The sequence below is a fragment of the Leptodactylus fuscus genome, chromosome 4 (assembly GCF_031893055.1).
Source record: "Leptodactylus fuscus isolate aLepFus1 chromosome 4, aLepFus1.hap2, whole genome shotgun sequence".
NCBI classification, from domain to species: Eukaryota; Metazoa; Chordata; class Amphibia; order Anura; family Leptodactylidae; genus Leptodactylus; species Leptodactylus fuscus.
The window spans coordinates 77,689,931-77,713,153 of NC_134268.1; the positions used below are offsets into that span (position 1 = coordinate 77,689,931).

General features: G+C 41.4%; 1 protein-coding gene across 1 annotated transcript in view; it reads left to right on the forward strand.

Moving 5' to 3' along the window:
* MC5R (melanocortin 5 receptor) overlaps positions 1 to 17,535 on the forward strand; it is a 55,954-nt gene extending 38,419 nt beyond the window's left edge. The window contains exon 3 of the mRNA XM_075270707.1: positions 16,450 to 17,535. Coding sequence (XP_075126808.1) covers positions 16,536 to 17,513 — 978 coding nt within the window. The 5' untranslated portion in view covers positions 16,450 to 16,535 and the 3' untranslated portion in view covers positions 17,514 to 17,535. The remainder of the gene's footprint in view (positions 1 to 16,449) is intronic.
* The last annotated feature ends 5,688 nt before the right edge of the window (positions 17,536 to 23,223 follow it).

The following is a 23,223-nucleotide window of genomic DNA, read 5'->3' on the forward strand; positions in this document are numbered from 1 at the left end:
TTGCCTGAAGTAAAGGCCTGTTTTTGTTTGCCAATGCCTTTTTGCAAAATAAACACACAGGGCTAAAACCCTGTTTAAACTGATTTTGGTGTCTGTCTCTGACTGTCTGGGTCCGCTGCTGCTACCGCTGAGCCTACCTCCCCCACAATATATATATATATATATATATATATATATATATATATATATATATAAATTTTTTTTTTTTGAACAGAACCTCTGGGCTGCAAGACACTGCAGCGAGGTCCACAGACCCATATGGGTGGCTGTATGTCTGAACTAAATGTGAACAGAGTGCAACACACACTGGCCGAGGTGCAGCACAGTGAAAAAGTGCAGTGACAGTGGTGTGGTGCAATATTCAATGTGAACAGGATGCAATTAAACCCTGCCAGTTAAGCTCACTGGCCAGGTACACCAATACTGCGGAAACAAACAAGTCTGCCAAGGGTTAACACTCACCCCAGGTCAGCAAACACACTTACCCCTGCACAGCTAGGGGTGCTCCTGCACACAGCTAGGAGTTACCAAGGGAGTTTGCGTGCTCCTGCACACAGCTAGGAGTCATCAAACACACATGCCCCTGCAAACAGCTAGGGGTGCTTATGCACACAGCTATGAGCGCCTCTGCAACAGCTAGAAGCCACCACGGAAGTCTAACCATGCTCCTGCAAACAGCTAGGAGTTACCAATGAAGTTTGACAGTCTAAATAAGGCTATCTCAGAGACCAAACCTGCTGCAGCTCCTCAGGCTGGAACAGTCTTTACTGCTCCTAGACCTGGTGAAGAGCTGACAGTTCAGTGTTTACAGGTCCTAACTAACAGCACCCAGATAGAAGCAGAGGAACCCCACACAGAGGCCTAGTCTGACAACCTGCCTGAATACTGGAGCCTATCCCTGAGACTACTGTCATTAAACAAGCTTCCGTGGACTTTAGGAAAATTCAATCAAAGTGTGAGCGCCAGGCGGGCGTCGGCTCACACGATTTAAAGGGAAGTCCCCGCCCAATAGGGGCGGTGGTCATGACCTCACCGCTCATGCTCAATAGGGGAGAAAAGGCACTTAGCTTGTGAGCAGCTCCAAAAGTCTGAGCATGCTCAGTAGGGCGAAAGCTGGACTTAGACTGACCCGCAGGTGGTGCTGTGCGCTGGGAGAGCAACCTACGGGACCCAATCCTAACACTTACTTTGTATGGGACTCTTAATGGTATAAGGTTTTATGATGTCCGGATGTTCTATAAAAGGTTTTAGCACTTTCTACTGTGTCTTTAGTTCTTACTACTCTCTTTTTCCTTTTCCTTGTAATAAAATGAATAACTTCTCTAGAGAAACTATAGAACATATCCTCCCAATCCTTTATTGTCTCTGGATGACGTATATACCCGGCTAATGTTTTCTGAACATGCAGGTCCTTAGGCATTCATTTGTATTGCAGGTATTCTAGAGAAGCAGCTTCCCATAGTTCCTGAATTTCTATAGCAAGGAACCTTTTAGCCTTTATAGATCACTCACGTAGCTTTTCATAAGAATGAACTTGTCTGATTCATAACCTTGATGGATTGCTTGTTGTGATAGGCAGAAAAAAATCCTGCATGTAGCTTAACCTTTCTCTACAAGGTTGCCAGCGATCTAGTACTTCTCTCTATCTATCTATCTATCTATCTATCTATCTATCTATCTATCTATCTATCTATCTATCTATCTATATCATTCAGAAGTTTGGAGTCACCCAGACAAGTTTGTGTTTTCCATGAAAACTCACACTTATTTATCAAATGAGTTGCAAAATGAATAGAAAATATAGTCAAGACATTGACAAAGTTAGAAATAATGATTTTAATTTGATATAATAATTTTCTCCTTCAAACTTTGCTTTGCTCATCAAGGAATGCTCCATTTGAAGCAATCCCAGCATTACAGACCTTTGGCATTCTAGTTGTTAATTTGCTGAGGTAATCTAGAGAAATCTCACCCCACGCATCCAGAAGCCCCTCCCACAAGTTGGATTGGCTTGATGGGCACTTTTTGCATACCATATGGTCAAGCTGTTCCCACAACGGCTCGATGATGTTGAGATCTGGTGCCTACGCTGGTCACTCCATTACAGATAGAATACAAGTTGCCTGATTTTTTCCCTAAATAGTTCTTGCAGCCCAGTATCCCGGAGTCGCCTCCTCAACGTAGACACTGGCGTTTTGTGGGTACTACTTAATGAAGCTGCCAGTTGAGGACCTGTGAGGTGTTGATTTCTGAAACTAGAGACTGTAATGTACTTGTCGTGTTGCTCAGTTGTGCAGCGCGCCTCCCATTTCTCTTTTTACTCTGTTTAGAGCCTGTTTGTGCTGTCCTCTGAAGGGAGTAGTACACACCGTTGTAGGAAATCTTCTGTTTCTTGGCAATTTCTCACATGGAATAGTCTTCATTTCTAAGAACAAGAATAGACTGTTGAGTTTCACATGAAAGTTCTCTTTTTTCTGGTCATTTTGAGAGTTTAATGGAACCAACAAATGTAATGTTCCAGATTCCCAACTAGCTCAAAGGAAGTTCAGTTTTATAGCTTCTCTAACCAGCAAAACTGTTTTCAGCTGTGCAACATACTTGCACAAGGGTTTTCTAAACATCCATTAGCCTTCTTACACAGTTAGCAAATACAATGTACTATTAGAACACTGGAGTGATGGTTGCTGGAAATGGGCCTCTATACACTTATGCAGATATTGCATTAAAAACCAGACGTTTGCAGCTAGAATAGTCATTTACCACATTAGCAATGTATAGAGTGTATTTCTGATTAATTTAATGTTACCTTCATTAAAAAAACTGCTTTTCTTTCAAAAATAAGGGAACTTCTAAGTGACCCTAAACTTTAGAACAGTAGTGTGTGTGTGTATATCTCCCTATATTATAAAAATGAATTTCTGTCTGTCTGTCTGTCTGTTCTCTAATGCGAACCAAACGACTGGACCGATCTTCACCAAATTTGGTACAGAGATACGTCAGATATCCAGGAAGGTTTAAGATGAGACTCCAACTTGCTCGGACGTACCGTTGCTGAGATACAGCATTCCAAACACAGTGCCCCCCCCTTAGCCAATACAAAACTGCAAGACTTTCACTCATATTCCAAATGCAATACACACGGTCACTCCACATGCACAATACAACACTGATATACAAACTGAGATACACGCATCAGAGGATTAGATACACAGATCAGCACACAGTATCACACGCCACAGGATTAGATACACGGGTCTGCACACAGTCCCAAACACCAGAGGATTAAATATGCACTTCTGCACACAGTTCCACACACTGAAGGATTTGAAACGTGTGTCTGCACACAGTTCCACATGCCGAAGTATTAGATACACACAGTTCCACACTCCAGAGGATTAGATAAGCGCGTCTGCACACATTTGTACACGCCATAGGATTAGATACACGCGTCTGCACAGAGTACCACATGCCGTAGGATTAGATACACACGTCTACACACAGTTCCACACTCCAGAGGATTAGATACGCGCGTCTGCACACAGTTGTACACGCCATAGGATTAGATACACGTTTCTGCACACAGTTCCACACGCCGTAGGATTAGATACGTGCCTCTTCACACAATACCACACAGGGGAGGATTAGATACACGTGTCTTCACACAGTTGTACACGCCATAGGATTAGATACACGCGTCTGCACACAGTTCCACACTCCAGAGGATTAGATACGCGCCTCTTCACACAATACCACACAGGGGAGGATTAAATACGCGCGTCTGCACACAGTGCCACACGCCAGAGTATTAGATAAGCGCGTCTGCACACAGTACCAAATTCCGTAGGATTAGATACGCGCGTCTGCACACAGTACCACATGCCGTAGCATTAGATACCCACGTCTACACACAGTTCCACATGCCGTAGGATTAGATATGCACCTCTTCACACAATACCACACAGGGGAGGATTAGATACGTGCATCTGCACACAGTACCACACGACCGAGGGTTAGATGTGCGTGTCTGCACACAGTTACACACGCTGAAGGATTAGATACGTGTGTCTGCTCTAAGTACCACATGGGGGAGGATTAGATACGCACATCTGCACACAGTTCAACACGCTGGAGGATTAGATACGCATGTCTTCACATAGTACCACTGTCAGAGGACGAGATATGCGTTTCTACACACAGTATCACACGGGGAAGGATTAGATATGCGCATCTGCACACAGTACCACAAGCCAGAGGATTGGATATGCCCATCTGCACACAGTTCCATACGCCAGAGGATTAGAAACGCACGTCTGCACACTGTACCACATGCCGTAGTATTAGATACGTGCGTCTGCACACAGTTCCACACTCCAGAGGATTAGATACGTGCATCTGCACACAGTTTCACACGCCGGAGGATTAGATACGCGCATCTGCACACAATACCATAGGCCGGGGGATTGGATACATGCGTCTGCACACAATACCACATGCCAGATGATTGGATATGTGCATCTGCACACAGTTCAACACACCAGAGGATTAGATAAGCAGGTCTGCACATAGTACCACATGCCGTAGGATTAGATATGTGCGTCTGCTTACAGATCCACACGCCAGAGGAATAAATACATGCATCTTCACACAGTTGTACATGCCATAGGATTAGATACATACTGTCTGCATACAGTACCACATGCTGTAGGATTAGATACGCGCGTCTACACACAGTTCCAAACGCTGTAGGATTAGATACGCACCTCTTCACACAATACCACACAGGGGAGGATTAGATACGTGCATCTGAACACAGTACCACACTTTGGAAGATTAGATACAGGCCTCTGCACACAGTACCACATGCCAGAGAATTAGATACGCGTCTCAGCACACAGTTCCACATGGGGGAGGATTAGATACGCTCATCTGCACACAGTACCACACACCAGAGTATTAGATACGCGCATCTGCACACAGTATCACACGCCAGAGTCATTAGATACGCGCCTCTTCACACAATACCACACAAGGAGGATTAGATATGTGCATCTGCACAAAGTACCACACCAACAAGGATTGGATACTTGCATCTAAACACAGTACTACACGGGGAAGGATTAGATACAGCTTTACTCCAGGTATCCATAACAACTGATCACAGGTTTTTCACTGACATTCAAAATGAGATACACATAATCACATGACGCTTATGGACATACACACAAACAACATACAAAATACATCAGTGCAAAATTGGACAATTCTTATGGGGCCACTACACAAACATAAAATGTAATATACCCGTGTGAAGCCGGGTCCTCCCTCTAGTATACTATATATATATATATATATATATATATATATATATATATACACACACGCAAACACTCACTATTGACTTACTGCCACAAAGTATAAGGCAGGACAAAAAAAATTAAGTACCGCCGTATATACTCGAGTATAAGCCGAGGCCCTAATTTTACCACAAAAGACTGTGAAGACATTGACTCGAGTATAAGCCGAGGGGGGGGGGGGGAATGCAGCAGCTACTGGATAATTTCAAACATTAAAATGGTCAGAGTTTTTGGGTGCAGTAGTTGCTGGGTAAATGGGGAGGGGGTGTTTTGGTTGTCTGTCTGCCCCTTCCCTGAGCTTGAGGACTGTTTACTTTTATCCCCCACTTGTAATTCAGCCTGGCTGAATATAGGGGATCTGCAGTGCTCCTATTAACCCCTTCCTGATGGAAAAGGAGCACTGCAGATCCCCTATGTTCAGTAGACCGAGCACTTTCACCTAATGTGTCTAAGTTTCACAGTAATTTTCTACTTTTATATGTATTCTAGGGAAAGGAGTTATTTAGAACTTTTATTTATTTTATTTTTTAAAGCGACTCTTTTTCATTATTTTATGGGAGATTCTATACATTACTATTTTGGCTGGTCATAGACACCTCCCCCCAAAAAAAATAAAAAAAATAAAAATAAAATAATAATAATCATATATATATATATATATATATATATATATATATATATATATATATATATATGTGTGTGTGTTTTTGTTTTTCTTTTGCTTTTCTCAAGTATAAGCCGGGGGGGGGGGCTGAAAAACTCTTCTTACACTCGAGTATATACTGTAAGTAAATTAATCAGTAAGTAAATTAATCAAGTAAGTTAGCACCACAGATTAATAGCAAATTAGGCCTGTATGAGTCCATATATACATAATAAAATCCTTTGGCGCAAGTGCTGACGGCAGCATGTATTTGTATTCTGATGTTGCAGAACTAGAAAGCAAAGCCTGTTACTACTCAGAATGAATACATAAACCGTTCAATCTAAATAAATAACTAGTTGCCCTACAGCCAAAAAATCTATTGGATTTATTGAGTTTTTTTCTAGTTTTACAGTACCAGAATACAAACACATGCTGCCGTCAGCACTTGTGCCAAAGGATTTTATTATGTATATATGGATTCTTACAGGTCTAGTTTACTGTTAAATTATGATGCTAACTTACTTGTCAAGGTCTTGGCAGCAAGGTTTGAACACAATTGTTTGCACTAGACATTGGAAAACCCCCAAAGATTCACTTTATTTCGGGCTCGACTCAAAGGTTTGTTTTGGATCGAATAAGTTCATCACAAACCTGAACTTAAAACATAGTGTGTGCAGGCCATTACCATTACATCAAACCATATTTATATTGGTGTTATTCCATTTTACCACTTTTACAAATTGTATTTTGTATTGGTACCAATGTTTGGTATGCATGACTTTCTGGTCATTTATTTATTTTTTATTGTTGACTTTTTTTTGGAAAAGCAAACATGTTAATTTGTATATTGCTGTATATACAGTATATATATATATATATATATATATATATATAGTAAAGGATAATTATCACTATTTTTGTATATTGTGGATTTATACAAACACGGGGATACCTAACTCGTTTTTTTTTTTTACATAATGTATTTTTTAAATATAGAGGTGTTTTTTTTTTAACTTTTTTATTTATCATTTTTGTGTGTTTTTGCTATGTGTACATGTTTCCTTTTTGTCACCTTTTACATGTCCCACAAGGGGACTTGAAGCTGGGATCTCAGATCCCCTGTGCACAGTACATAGTATTGCAGAACATCACACAGTAGTTCTTATTGAAACTGTGCATAGGAAGTTACCAGGCCGACCTCATGACTGCCATGGCTTGCAATTGTATAAAAGTTATCTGCTGGAATATAAGAATATTCCAGGTACAACCATACCTGCTTGTACAGCTGGTGGTTGTCAGTTACCTTCTATGAATCTGTTTGCTGCTGCTAGGTGAAAAATGTATAGTTCATCATCTTCATGATACTGCTGCCACTTTTCCTCCTGCTACTTTGTTGCTGCAGCACTGACAGAGGAGGTGAAACACTGACTAAGTGAAGTGGACCATGAGCAGGCGGGGCTACCTGGGCAGATATTATTATTATTATTATTATTATTATTATTATTATTAATAATAATAATATTTATATAGCACAACTATACTACATTCCATGGTGCAGTACATTTGTGATGGGGTTTACATAGATACTTCAAAAAATTTGCACAATAAACACAAAACTAGATGGCAACATAAGTAGGAAAGAGGACATGCCCACAGGCTTACAATCCATATGGAAATGTAGGGGGCCACAAGGATGAGAGACATGTGACTGCACTTTCAGTGGTCTTCCTAAAACCTGTGACAAGCTGGCTATACTGCTTATCTTGATAATATGCCTAAGTGTACTTCATGATGGCCAAAATGCCCACCACAATAACCACCACAACAGGCACATTCTCCCCTTTCCATGAGCCCAGATTTTAGTTTCCTCCTATGACAGGAATCCATGTTCATGTCTGACATTAACGTCTTTCATCCGGGGTACATTGTATTAGGGCGTGCAGCGGTAGCAGTTGCTACCGTGTCCTGGTCCCTGAGTATGCTAAAAAGGTTCCTCCTCCTACACAAATTATACCACTATACTTAAAGGCATAAGGTAGGAAGAGGCCCCTTCACAGATTTTGCACTGGGCTCAGAAGCTACAAGTTATGATTTTATTCACATCTGAATATAAGATTCATAAATTAACTAATGGTCATGGCTGTTAGTTTCCTATGTAAGTGCATTCAACTTTGTCAGGGCCCCTTGCTGTGGCCTAGCTGTACCATTGCGATTGAGATCTGGGTGGGATGGCTCTAGCTACATACATAGAAAGAGATTATGTAAAGGGGTATTCCCATCTGCAACATATTCATAGTATCCATAGGATATGCCACATATCTGATAGATGTTGTCCCAACCTCAGGGACTTATTCTCTCCAAATCAGAATCTATCAGAAATTGGTGGGATGTATCCGAAATGTATTTCTTCCTGTGAAATAATATTGGAATGCCACTTTAAAGTTTACTTCCGAAAAGGTAGAAGGATTTAAAAGCCAGCCTCTAGGTAGGCATTTTCCTAATATACTTAAAGGATTTCTATAAGATTAGAGACAAAGCTCTCATTTACCACACGCTATTATTCATAAGAGACCTATTCACATTTTTTGTCCAACCAATAGCCTGTAACAAACTAAATGTAAAGCAATTAAATGTGTTCGGTCATTACAGAAGAGTTGTTTCTAGGGTCTTAAAAGGTGTAGGGCCCAAGCCCTAATACATACATACCAATCTGTTGTCTTTTTCCTCTATCCCACCCTTCCTATATGCCAAAAAAACACATTTCTGATTTTTGCTGGTTAAGCCTGATCTGTATTTAGCAGCGCTACAGCGATATTTCTTCCTTATTTACTTGGTCAGTTTTTATTCTTTGCTTGTTTTTTATGATGTGCATATTTTACGTGAATATGTACAGTATGGTATATACTTGATTTAGTGATCCATTGGATTAGGTTACAATTATTATAATGCCTTATGTTCTGGATAATGTAGTACTAACAATGTGCCAGCTGCACCAGGTGCCCGCAAATACTGTACTGCTGTAATACCAGTGGCATATACATATTGCCTTGTACAGTAACTTGTGCCATTTGTGTCCTTAAAAATAATTGTACCTACAAAATCGTGTTCCTGACAGTAATAGTTCCTTCATTGTGTCGCCACTAGAAGTAGTGCTCCCTCACATTGTCCACATTTGGTGTCTCCATAGCACCATAAATAGTAATAATGTTCTCCAAGAGTGCCTCATTAGTATTAAAGGGATCCTATCATTAGAATCCCTTTTTTTCTAACTAACACGTAGGAATAGCTTTAAGAAAGGCTATTCTTCTCCTACCTTTTGATGCCTTCTCCGTGCTGCCATTCGGTATATAATCTGTTTTTTGTTGGTGTGCAAATGAGTTCTCTCGCAGCACTGGGGGCGGGTCCCAGTGCTCAAACAGCACTGGGGATGTCCCCAATTGTGAGAGAGACCTCTCCAGCGCCGCCTCCATCTTCTTCAGAAACGGGTCTTCTTACGGCGGTGGATTCAAACTTCTAGGCTTAGGGCAAAGCCGACTGCGCATGCCCGCCGGCCACAAGAAAATGGCCGCTTATACAGGGACTCCTATCACACACTAAACATCAATCCAAGCCCCCAAGGATACAGTCCTATGTAAATACGTCAATCCCCTCCACCTCAGCCTCTTCCAACATGTAGTGCTATGTAAATACATCACTCCCCACCTCAGTCTCTTCCAACATGCAGTGCCATGTAAATACATCACTCTCCCCTCAGCCTCTTCCAACATGCAGTCCCATGCTAAACAATCCTCTGATTCCCCTTCCATCCTGCAGTCCCACAAGATATCTCACTGCTTTCCTTCTTTCAGAATACAGCATAGAGCTGTAATAGAGGAGACCCCGCCCTACTCGCAGAGGCCCTGCCCCTTTCCGTGACATCACTCCTACCAGAGCAACTCCATCTAGACACACGGAGTACACAGGGACACAGTGGTGAGGCAGGGGCTGTGCACTTGTTAGTGTGGTAGTTCCACCCAACACCCCAGGCAACTACTGCCAAGCCCACTCCCAGTCACCCTGTCTGGGAAGTATTACTAGCTGCCCCTACAGAGTTGTACCACACATACAAGGCAGCATGCTGCCTGACTAACTGTGGAAATGCTAGCTCAGGGGTCTTTTGCTAACTAGGGCAATTCTAATAGTATTTCAGGCAGGAACCCAAGCGCGCGCGCGCGCACGCACGCACGCACGCACGCACGCACGCACACACACACACACACACACCACACATCATTTCAGGTTTGGAATGAAATCATAGAGCGCCAGGCGTCCAGACCAGCCCCCTTATATAGGCAAGGGGCGGTCACCAACAAATAGCCCAGCTACCCAATCCAAGCGTCTATTGGTCGACTCCTATGTCGATCACCCAGTCGACCACGCCCGGCTGCTGCAAGGCAGATTAACCCTTGCAACCCTGGACTGTGCAGAGTAACAGGCAGCGGCGCCCATATCCTGGCCGCAGTTACTGCACAATCCTAACAGCACTCCTCTCCTGTTTCACTACTATATTCAACTCATCTGTGTCCTATCCAGACGCAGATGAGTTGAATCTGGGACATACCTCCCGCTGACCGAGACTGCGGGACACAATCTTAAATCCAAGAATGTCCCGCAGAACCTGGGACGGTTGGGAGATATGGTCATGCCATCTGTGCTGTTAATCCGCTCTCTTAGGCTACATTCACACGACTGTGAACACTGGTTTTTAATGGATGTTTACACGGCAGCATTAATTTCAATGTCAGTGAATGGAAGTCACATAAACGTTATGATGGTCTGTTTTCTTACGAACCATCAAAATATAGGTCAAGTCCTACTTTTGGCTGTTTTAATGGATTCCTCCGTACACTCATATGTATGGGGGGTCCACGAAAACGGGTGACTCTTGGGTACAAGACGGCTGTGACAAATGGATGCTTTTCTTAGCCATTTTTCACCTCTTTCATCTCGGGCTGAAAGTCTAAAGTAATCTGTACCATATAAGGGCAAGTGTCAAGACAGTAAATCATAGGCTCCAGTGTCCCACCAAAGAAAGCAACTGTATTAGCATTCTGAGGTAAGTGATACATGTAACAATAGGCTCCAGATCAGATAAGTGCTAGTGATGTCCCTATAGCAGCATAGCACATAACAACATAACCCCAAGAACCTATTCGTAACCACTTTAGAACCCGGCCATTTTCCCCTGGCTTATGAGTATGGATATTTGCCTGATCTTTTTATACATTAGGTTTTGAGGGCTAAAACATTTTTCCTTTTTTTATCTTTGTTTCAGTGATAAAGAGGATTTTTATTTTTATGTAATTTTTGTTTTGCACAATTTTTCTTTACTATCTCAGAAAATGTGAGCAAAACAGTAGGGGATACATTTTTCATGCTTTTTGCCAATAACATCTTTTTTTCATAGTTTTCTCTCACCCTCGAATTAATATTTACATAAGAGACAAATATTGTTGTGTTACCAAGGGTGAGGCTAGAACCTGTGACATGGTTGTGGTAGTGGCATTATTTTCTTTCCTTTTTTTTTTTTTTTTTTTAAATAAGCCCCCTATAATGTCATAATACACGTTTGGGAAGCTTTTTAAGGCTAAGGCCCCACAAGCCGGAAACGCCACGCTGTGGGAACAACTGCGGTGTGAACACATTGCTGTTTTTCCCGCAGCGCTTTGAACAGAAAGTTCACGGAGTTTTCCTCTGCAGACTTTCTGTTACAATTATATCTATGGGAAAGCCGCCAGTGTTTCTGTAGATATAATTGACATGCTGTGATTTTCAAAACTGCAAAGGTTTTGGAAATCGCAGTGTGTCCGCGCTGCGATTTTTTTCCCCAAAGTGGGCATGGGATTCGCACGAATCCTATCCCCTTTGCAAGTACTGTAAAACGCTGTGATTTTTCCCACGGCGTTTCCGCCGCGGGTAAATCATGGCGTTTCCGGCCCGTGGGGCCCCAGCCTTACATTACTTTTTTTCTTTGATAATTTCCCGTTACTGGGAGTGATACATTACAGTGGGAATCCAACCTTCTTAGTTACACTGTAGAGCTGATTTGGGAAGGCAGGGACAGTAAAAATGCCCCTGCCTTCTCTGGCTGTAACTCCCAATTTTGTGCAGCTGCCTAAAGCCCCTTGTGGACAACCATATGAATGGTCAGTGTGCTATCTGGGTTTTTCCTGGATAGTACACTGAACCATTCTTTTTTATGGGCCCATGCACATGATCATGAATTACATTGTCCCAATGTGTGGGCTGTCAGAGCAGGCCGCAAAATATGGAACAGGTCCTATTCCTTCCATGGCTCCTATTCATTGAATAAAATTAGCCGCGGAAGCATGACCAGTGCATGGGTGCAACACAGATGATATCTGTGTGAGTTCTGCGCGCTCCCTATGCCGTTCATTCACGGCCATCGGTTAGCACACGGTTGTGTGCAACTGGCTTAATACTGCAAAGATGTAGAGATATGACCTTGCGGGTTTAAAAATGGACTGCCCAAACATATATAGTTAACTAGCGGTCTGGAAATAATTAAACTGTTTTAGGATACATGATGGCTAAGGGAATCACTGATAGTTCACAGCAGTTTCTAATCCTCTTACATGAGGAATCCATCTTTCACAACTGGCTCTCCCCTCCTGGATCTGCACATTTACCTTTGCCATTGATAAACCTCACTGAAGATTTACATATTTGCCAGCTAGATGTATAGCATCGTCTGCAGCCACAATAGATGGATTATTACTGCAACGCTGATGTAATGTAAACAGATGCATGCGTCATAATCACAGCTTATGTTTCCATTGCATGGATAATTCTCTTCATTATGTGAACATGCTGTGTTTCATTAATTAATTCTGAAAATAAGTCATAAATTAGATGTACACATTAATCTGAAGAATATGCAAATATGTTTCCCAGGTTGTAAATAGGGAAACACTGCCTCTGTATGCTGCCCTCTATGGGAAGCTCCCTTGAACATCATGCCTAACTTTCCAACAAGCCTTTACTGCAATGATGCAGGATTTTGCCAAGTCAGTATCATCCCAACTGTGGACAGCCGTTTCGATCAGATTGGATCTCATCAGCACAGTGTTTCCCTATTTACATCCTGGGAAACATATTTGCATATTCTTCCCATAATCCCCCACAGTGGAGTGAAAAGGGCTTTGTAAGACTCCACACACCTACATGGTGGTCTCTCCCTAAGGAGTGACAATATCCCCACATTAATCTGGACAGAAACACACAAGAAAAATACTTTAACAATAGCTATGGTAAGCGGTCATGAAGCAGACTGGGGTGGTCTTAGACAGCAATTCCAGGGGACAGCTGAAGAACTTGTGACTGTTAGTAGGTAAATCTGGCAACTTAGTCCCTCCTGGTGCACTCACAGGCTGATTTGCATTTCTATAAAAAATATTATCTCTGCATTCCTTCATCAGATTGTGGCTATAGAGGTATATATTCACCTATTAAAGTCCACTGCACAGCATTATTGTTGGTTTTGGAGATGTTTTGGTCCTCATAGACTCCCTTTAAATTACAACATATTGTATACCATATTTGCAGGCTTAATTCCTTTGAGTCTCAAACTCATGTCACCGACGCTTTCCTTGAGATATGTGTTGCTTACTAAGCAATACTAAATCAAAGTGTTGGTAGATTGTTTTCGTATTTCAGAATGAAGAGAGAAACCTCTAGTCAGCAAGTAAACATGATATAGATTTTTACTAACACAAGCTGAGCTGTAAGGTAAATGATAGAAGGAGTCACCGCTAGAAAATGATAATGATATTATTCACTGCCAATTAACAATCAACTGCTAGCATATTACTTTATTAACTAGATATAAAAGTCACATCAAGTGATCAAGTGTCAGATTCCAGTAATAAGGTAGGAGCAATGTCCCTGCTGAAACTGTCATAAGGATTTACAATACTAGGATTAGGGATTGGGGGGGGGGGGGGGGGGTGTGCAGCCGATACTGTGTCTGGTGGCATTTTAAGGAACTTTAGGCATCATATTGTTTGTATTCAGTGGGTAGAGCATTGACACATTGTACATACACAGGTAATACATCCGGTTTGCATATAAATTGGGGCAAGTCTGTGATGATGCCTGTTATGACTCTTCCGTGGGCAGTAGGTCGAGGAGCTGCTCAATTACAAATACTGTAGAAAATTAAGTATTTGGGTGCAGAAATTTCTAGGAGATGGATTATAGTCCTCATATCTTACAGCCCCTGTTGGAGAGATTTAAGACCAAAATATATGCCTGGTATAAATTTTCTCTCTAATTGGGAGGGTTAATCTTCTGTATGTCCTGCATAATTCCCCGGTCTGGATACCACTTGGAATGTTCTATTCCATTCAGTTTCTGTTCCGAAGCTTGTTGTGGAGTGGGGCTCACCCCTGTATTAGATAGGAGACCCTACAAAGGTACAAGTCTCAGGGAGTCTTGCACTCCCCAACCCATGGTTGTACTTTCTGGCATCCAAAATGCAGCAACCGCATGACAGGGGTGGAGAGTGGTCAACTCTGGGGGCATCTGGCAGGCTAATGATTCATGTCAGGTCATTCTCCCCTATTGGCATCTCTGCAATGTATGCAAACAAGACAATGTAGGAATACTCCGACCCTGATGTTCATGTGCAGACTATGGCACAAACTGAAGGAAAACCTGAAGATTACTAGTTTTACTCATATTACCCCACTGTGGCACAATCCTGACCTTCCAGAGTTCTTTCAATTGGAGGGCTGCCCACATTGGGAACACTGGGGACTATCCATCCTGGTTCAGATACATAAAAATGGTGTATTCAAGGAGTTTGCCCACTTACAGCTAGATTTGGCCAGCCACACAAGCAATCCAGGCTTAGATGGTCTCTCTGACTAGGTGAACGGTTACAGAAATTCTCTGTTAGGGTGCATTCACACGGAATAACGTGCCGCGTGATGTTGCGCGTATACGGCGTGTGAGACTTTGCGCGCCGTATATGCTCCCATTGATTTCAATGGGAGTTAGTATCGTATACGCCGCGTTATTTTGCGGCCGTGATTTTGCGGCGTCATTCCTCCAGGTGTATAGGGAGTCTGATTTCGAAAACATTCACATATCTCTTGTCAGGATACGGAGTCGCCGCGGTCTCCTTGCTGCGCGGCGTCTCCCGGGGAGATGTGTTAGGAGTTCTATTGGTTGTGCTTAGGTGATTAAGGGTTAAATCTTTTCCTTGCTTTCAGTACTCCATGCCATTAGCCATCACAGGTGTTGTGGGTTGTTTTCTCTGCTGCTATTTAAACCCCACCCAGGCATGGATCCTTGCCAGCCATTTACTTGTGTTTCCTGGTCTCCTCCAGATACCCAGACTGTGTTTCTTTCTGTCTGTTTATTGGCTTGTATTTGACTATTCCTTGTCTTCTGATTTTGTACTTTATTCGTATCTCCTGGCTTGACCTCTTGCTCGTCCGACCTAACCTTCTGTACTGTGTTTTTCCTGGGACTTGTTGTTCTCCCTTGTTCCATGCTATTTTGTCTTTGGTTTTGCATTGCATTTTACACTGTGCTTTCTGCTTAGGTGTGACCCTCGTTACTCCAGCCTCTAGCTCTTTCAGGGCCTCCTCTTCCCTGACCCTAGCCGCCTGGACAGTAGCGTAGGAGTCGTGGCAGGCGCACTTCAATTAGGAAGTGCATTGGTCTGCCTCATCTCAGATCTACAGCATAGTTATAGCTGCAGGGCCTACGACCCTTTTTGTCATTAGTTGCACAGTGTTGCTTTCCCAGCTGTGTCACTTTGCACTGCCTGACCCTGACTCCAATCCTTACATCTCTATATACTGGATTTTGTCATTTATATAGTTGGATTATTGGCTATTCGGATTTACTGACATACTTTAGCATTTGTGGATGTATGATTCATGACTTATATATACACTGAACCGGTGATTAATAAACTTTCATGTCTGCTCTTTTGACTATGAAGTCTCTTATATACTGTCATATATACTGTGATTGGGACCCTACTTCATAATTATAATTTGCAGTGTGCCAACTGCGCTCTATAGAAACCTTTAATGGGGTTATCCACCTTTTAATAGTTGTCGGACTATCATTAATATACGCCATCCATTTTAGCTAGGCAGGGGCCCAATTGTTAGCACCCCGCACATCAGTCTTTTACATGTTGGGCACTGTCCTGCTTATTCACCATATTTTTGGTAACAGAACTTATGGGCACTATAGCATTTTTATAACACGTGATGAAGGAAGGAGAGTGACTTAAATTACTATATATTTGCTGGTGAGTTTATTATACTGTATTAGGTCTATATGATTTTATGCAATAGAAGAATACATAACTCCAATTCATGAAAATAAGTATATTGCATTAATATCTGTTTTTTTTTTTTTTTCCAGTATTTTCCAGTACTTGTGACAATGGGCTCTGCCCTTACAATTATAAACCAACTTTCTGAAGAAAAGGCCTTCACATCGGTTTAGTGATGAACTCATCATTGCATCCACGAATACTGGAACTTAATATAAGCGACCTGGATGACAACAATACAGTGCCAACAAGCAAGGCTAAATTGTCATCATGTGATCAAGTGGTAATAGCTGCTGAGGTATTTTTAACCCTTGGCATTGTAAGTCTCCTTGAAAATATTCTAGTCATTTCAGCTATTATTAAGAACAAGAATCTGCACTCGCCTATGTATTTCTTTGTGTGTAGCTTGGCAGTGGCTGACATGTTAGTTAGTGTGTCTAATGCATGGGAGACAATCGCCATAAATCTTATCAACAATAAACATCTGGTCATGGAAGATGCTTTTGTACGTCATATTGACAATGTTTTTGATTCTATGATCTGTATTTCAGTGGTGGCTTCCATGTGTAGCTTGCTTGCCATAGCAGTTGACAGGTATATCACCATCTTCTATGCTTTACGGTACCATAACATAATGACTGTGAAGAGAGCCGGAGCCATCATTGCTTGTATTTGGACATTCTGTACAGGATGCGGTATTATCTTTATTCTGTACTATGAGTCTACTTATGTCATTATATGTCTTATTACTATGTTTTTCACCATGCTTTTCCTTATGGTTTCTTTATACATTCATATGTTCTTACTGGCACGTACTCATGTGAAGAGGATAGCTGCCTTGCCAGGCTATAACTCCGTCCACCAGAGAACAAGCATGAAAGGAGCCATTACTCTAACTATACTGATAGGTATATTTATTGTGTGCTGGGCACCATTCTTTCTTCACCTCATTCTCATGATTTCCTGTCCACAAAACCTTTATTGTATCTGTTTTATGTCTCATTTTAATATGTACCTTATTCTGATAATGTGCAATTCTGTCATTGATCCTCTCATATATGCGTTCCGCAGTCAAGAAATGCGAAAGACTTTCAAAGAAATCATTTGCTGCTGCAGTCTGCGAATCTCCTGTGAACTGCCTAGTAAATATTAATAATAAAATCCTGATAACTTCATGTCACTCCTTTTATTTGGCTTCGGTCTCCTGATTTCATAAATATTTCTATGACTTTATGAGCGGCTGTGGAGGCGACGCATGTAGGCACAGAGTTATTTAGACAAAATGAAAAGCGTCATTGCAAAATGTTCTGAAAGTCCATACAAATGAAATAAAAAACGGTCTTGTTCATTATTTCATATGATAAATGAAAAGATCCACATGAAGCGGAGTACTCTCACCACCGCTGTGTATAAATGCAATTGAAATGTGCAAATTGAAGAGGAAAAACCTAACCTAGGTCTCTGTAGCCTGCACATTAACCCTATAAATTTAAAAGTTAGCTGGGTTTTCATGAAAAGTTGAAGTATTGGAAGGATCTTTCTGGGCAATCTATTCTATGTCTGTATAAGCCTTCATATGTGGTGTCTTATCAGTTTTTCTGTTGCTGATAATCACATAATGGCTAAAGCACATTTTCCATTTGTCTCTAAGGGCTCGTTCACATCTCGCACACAGGGTCTCTGTTATGCAGGTTTCCGTTTCCTGCACGAAGCTGGGCAGGAGATGGAAACCTGCATTCATTTTTCAAACCCATTCATTTGAATGGGTTTGAAAAGTGTCCAGGCTGTGAGCGCCAGTGAGCGTTTTATGCTGTCCGCGGCGAAACCGTTTTTTTTAACCAGACACAGAGTCAGACATGCAGGACTTCGTGTCCGGTTTAAAAAAAACGGTTTCGCCACCGAGAGCATAAAGTGCTCATGGATTCTCTGTTAAATATTATAATTACAATATTCTCTAGCACACAAAAGGTTAATACTCTACTGACATCACACGTCTATATTTTGGTACATGGGTGCGGTTAGAGTACACCATTTTAGAAATCTCCTTACATAGCAACAAGTTGGAAGGTAACACCCTCTCTCATGAATAGAATTGAGTAAGAAATACATATGTCTAGGTCTTTGGGAAGACCAGGGTGGGTGGTCCTGGAAGGTGGTCATTCATGGAGGACGTCGTGACCAGCCCAAGTCCATCAACCAGATGACAAGCATGAACCTTGCTGTAACTACAAGATATCCAGATGAAGAAATCTAACTTCTCTGAAGATGTAAGCTATTGAGACATTGACTGATATTTCTGTTATTTTGGACATTTTCCCTGTTCCTGTGTTTTCCTTCAAGGCCTAATTAAACTCTACATGTTTTCATAACAAGCTGACTCCTCCTATCATGATAAGGCCTCACAACACGTGGTCACAAGTTTCACCATAATACAGAATATTTTAAACGCTCATTGTTGGTCATGGTCTGACAGGTTTCCATCTTTTGTCTGCAGAAGACGGAAAACTGATAACGGAGACCCGAACGCTGGTGTGAACTCAGCGAAAGGCTGTAGGCATGCACATTAAGGAGCAGTCTGCCACCATCTATTATAACTAGTTTGATTTGTTTACATGTAATTCTAACAGGAGTAACTGAACAATATCAAACAAATAACTGTCCAAATCACCTTCATATAAGAAATCCAGGAACAATAAACTGGAAATACAGAGCACATACATGCAGGAAAAGAACAATCTTTGAGCACAGTCAGGAAAGCTGCTTGCTTGCTGCTTGTCCATGAATAATATTGAATCTACGGTATAATCACACATATATATATATATATATATATATATATATATATATATATATATAATCTTTAAAGGGGCTCTATCAGTGGGAAAAGTCATTTTTAGCTAAGCACATCCTTGCATAGCCTTTAGAAAGTCTATTCCACACCTACCTTTTGTATGTAAATTGCATCAGTGGTTTTTGAATAAGTCCGTTTTTATTCATATGCTAATGATCTTCATCAGCTACTCCCCTCTGCCATTCCCTCCACTGGCTACTTATAGCCCAGCGAATTGATTTCAAGCTACTAACGCTAACATACAAAGCCATCCACAACCTGGCCCCTCCATATATCTCTGACCTAATCTCCCGCTACCTGCCCACACGTAACCTCAGATCCTCCAATGACCTCCTACTCCGCTCTTCTCTCATCCGCTCCTCACACAACCGTCTCCAAGATTTCTCCCGTGCATCCCCCATACTCTGGAACCCCTTACCATGACACATAAGACTGACCCCCACAATCACAGGATTCAAGAAGGCCCTGAAGACTCATCTATTCAGGAAGGCCTACAACCTCCAATAACACTATCACTGCACCGCCATCTGAACAGTCTTCCCCTCTCCTTCTGTCTCTACCCCCTTTCCTCATAGATTGTAAGCCCTTGCGGGCAGGGCCCTCTACCCCACCGTGCCAGTCAGTCATTGTTAGTATTATATCTACCTGTATATTCTGTGTATTGTATGTAACCCCCAAATGTAAAGCACCATGGAATTAATGGTGCTATATAAATAATAATAATAATAATAATAATAAGCTTCCAGCCAGCACAGGAAGTTCCCAGCAGTACTCGTTTTTGCTATTTTCTTCTATGTGGGTATGCAAACAGGAAGCTGAGTCATCATCATCAGCAGCAACAGCCTGTGCTGTATACACCCATAGGAAATAATAGCAAAGAGGGTGCACGATGCATCGTACACCAGTCTAATTAGCATATGAATAAAAATGGACTTATTCAAAAACCACTGAGGCAATTTACATACTAAAGGTAGGTGTGGAATATTTATTTATTATGCTTACTTATATAACACCATCATATTCCGCAGCTCATTACAGTCACTGTCCCATATAGGGCTCACAATCTACATTCCCTATCAGTATGTCTTTGGTGTGTGGGAGGAAACCGGAGTACCCGGAGGAAACCCACGCAAACACGGGGAGAACATACAAACTCCTTGCAGATGTTGTCCTTGGCAGGATTTGAACCTAGGACTCCAGTGCTGCAAGGCTGCAGTGCTAACCACTGAGCCCCAGGCTATGCGAGGATGTGATTAGTTAAAAATGACTTTTCCCAATGATAGAGCCCCTTTAATCCCGGGATGATGAAGATAAAACCCTTTTAGATGCAACAGCCGACAGCAGCATCTAAGGGATTAAAAGACCCTGACTGTTATCAATATCTATGGCCGTTGCAGCAGGAGTCCTGCTGTCAGTTATATGTACAGTATTCTGCATTAACTATCCCTCACACATGTTGTACATTTAGGTCATTCAATGTTTATGTGTTAATCAAACATCAAGAACTCTTGGTTGGTACAAGATTATCAGATTTGTTTGCCATTAGTAGGGTCACAGAAACACACATACCTATGCATCCTTACTTTAGCTTGGATTTGGTTAAGGACCCCATTTTCACATAAAGCCAATTCAGTACAATATTGAGACATGCTACCAAAACCATTCATAGATATCTCATGACGAAATATTTGAAATCAAAGAATTTCTCAAGGGATATTATCATTTTGAGCCCTAGAATGCTTTCCAAAATGAATGTGTGAAGTGAAAATTAAAATTTTTAAAGAAATATGCCATTTCAATGCCAGATAAGTTGTGCCCACTTTGTGTCAACAGAGCAACACACACCTAAAACTTTAAAGTGGGTTATACTGGATACAAAAGTTGTATCTGTGGGTGTAAACTGCTGGTTGGAAACACAACAGGTGCTCAGAAGGGAAAGATCACTGTGCTTTTTAGCTTTTGGAGCATAGATTTAGAGGGACTGGTTTCTGAAAGCCATGATGTTTTTGCAGAGCCATAGAGGTGCCAGTAACTTGGAATTTCCCAAGAAGTGACCACATTTTGTATGGACAATTTTTGGGTCTCACTCCAAAAGCCACATAACGCTCCTTCAAATCTGAACCCCACTGTGTACCCAAATAGCAGTTTATGTCCACATGTATGACACTGTTGAACCCAGAATAACACATAACGATTAGAGATGAGCGAGTAGTGAAATATTCGATATTCGTTTCGAGTAGAGCCTCAATATTCAACTACTCGATCAAATATCGAATCCCATTATAGTCTATGGGAAAAAAAATGTCTGTTTCAGGGGAAAGCACTATTCGACTAAAGGAGAGTCACCAAGTCCACCCGCACGTAAAATAGCGTTTGAGTCTCTAGTAGTATTTGTGTAATTAATACATTCCGTAATATACTTTTATTAAAAAGTTGACTCCTCTCTGTGAAATCCCGGGATTCTTCTTTATTATTTTCCTTGCTCCTCGATTGAGAGCTCAACCCTGATTCTTACTATTCAAATAGAATAATGTGGATTGGGGGTGGGTTTCTTTCATATGATATTACACCAGATGTTTCTATGTTTCACCAGAAACATAGAAAACATAGAATATAGAAACATAGAAGGGGATTCTTCACAGTAAGAACAACGAGGCTCTGGAACTCTCTGCCCCAGAAAGTGGTGATGGCGGATTCACTGAACAAGTTCAAAGTGGGCCTGGATGCCTTTCTTGAAGAGAAAAATATAACGGGTTATGGTCTATAGATTTTAAGGACACGTTGATCCAGGTTTTTATACTGACTGCCAGATTTGGAGTTGGGAAGGAATTTTTTCCCCCTGAAATAGGGCAATTGGCACGAGCCTCATGGGTTTTTTTTGCCTTCCCCTGGATCAACACTGTAGGGATTGTAGAGTTATAGGTTGGACTTGATGGACTCATGTCTTTATCCAACCTCATCTACTATGTAACTATGTAACTATTAAGGTTGCAGCTATATCTGTATTATTTCCAGAGATATGACTAGTAGAAAACACAGTAAGGGTTGTAATATTTATGCTGCAGTTGCTTCCAATCTTGACTATCTTTGGAAATAATACAGCTAGAGGTAAATTCTATAATGCACGAAAGGAACCAATGATATATCTGAGTGATATCACCAGATCATATCCTGTGGCTGCTGAGGCTGATAATTGCCTCAACACTCACTTGCAGCAAAGGACTTAAACCGGCTTGATTGGACAGTGGCATCGGACATCTTCCCTGACCTCATCCCCAAGTTCTGACAATCCCGGACAATCCTTTTAACTTGTGATACATGTACCTAGACAAGCCTGGTCAAGAGAAAAGGTAAGGGAAGACATCTATGCAGGACTGATGGTAAATGACATTGCACTCCATTAAATATTATGGCATAACTTAACCCCTTCCCGCCGATGGCATTTTTTGATTTTCGTTTTCCGTTTTTGACTCCCCTCCTTCTAAACCCCATAATTTTTTTATTTCTCCGCTCCCAGAGTCATATGAGGTCTTAATTTTTGCGGGACAATTTTTTCTTCATGATGCCACCATTAATTATTCTATATAATGTACTGGGAAGCAGGAAAAAAATTCAGAATGGGGTGGATTTGAAGAAAAAATGCATTTCTGCGACTTTCTTACGGGCTTTGGTTTTACGGCGTTCACTGTGCAGCCAAAATGACATGTCCCCTATATTCTGTGTTTCGGTACGGTTCCAGGGATACCAAATTTATATGGTTTTATTTACATTTTGACCCCTAAAAAAAATTCCAAAACGGTGTTAAAAAATTTTTTTTCTAAAAGTCGCCATATTCCGACGGCCGTAACTTTTTTATACATAGGTGTACGGGGATGCATAGGGCGTCTTTTTTTGCGGGGTCGGGTGTACTTTTTAGTTCTACCATTTTTGGGAAATGTTATTGCTTTGATCACTTTTTATTCAAATTTTTATCAGAATTAAAACAGTGAAAAAACGGCGGTTTGGCACTTTT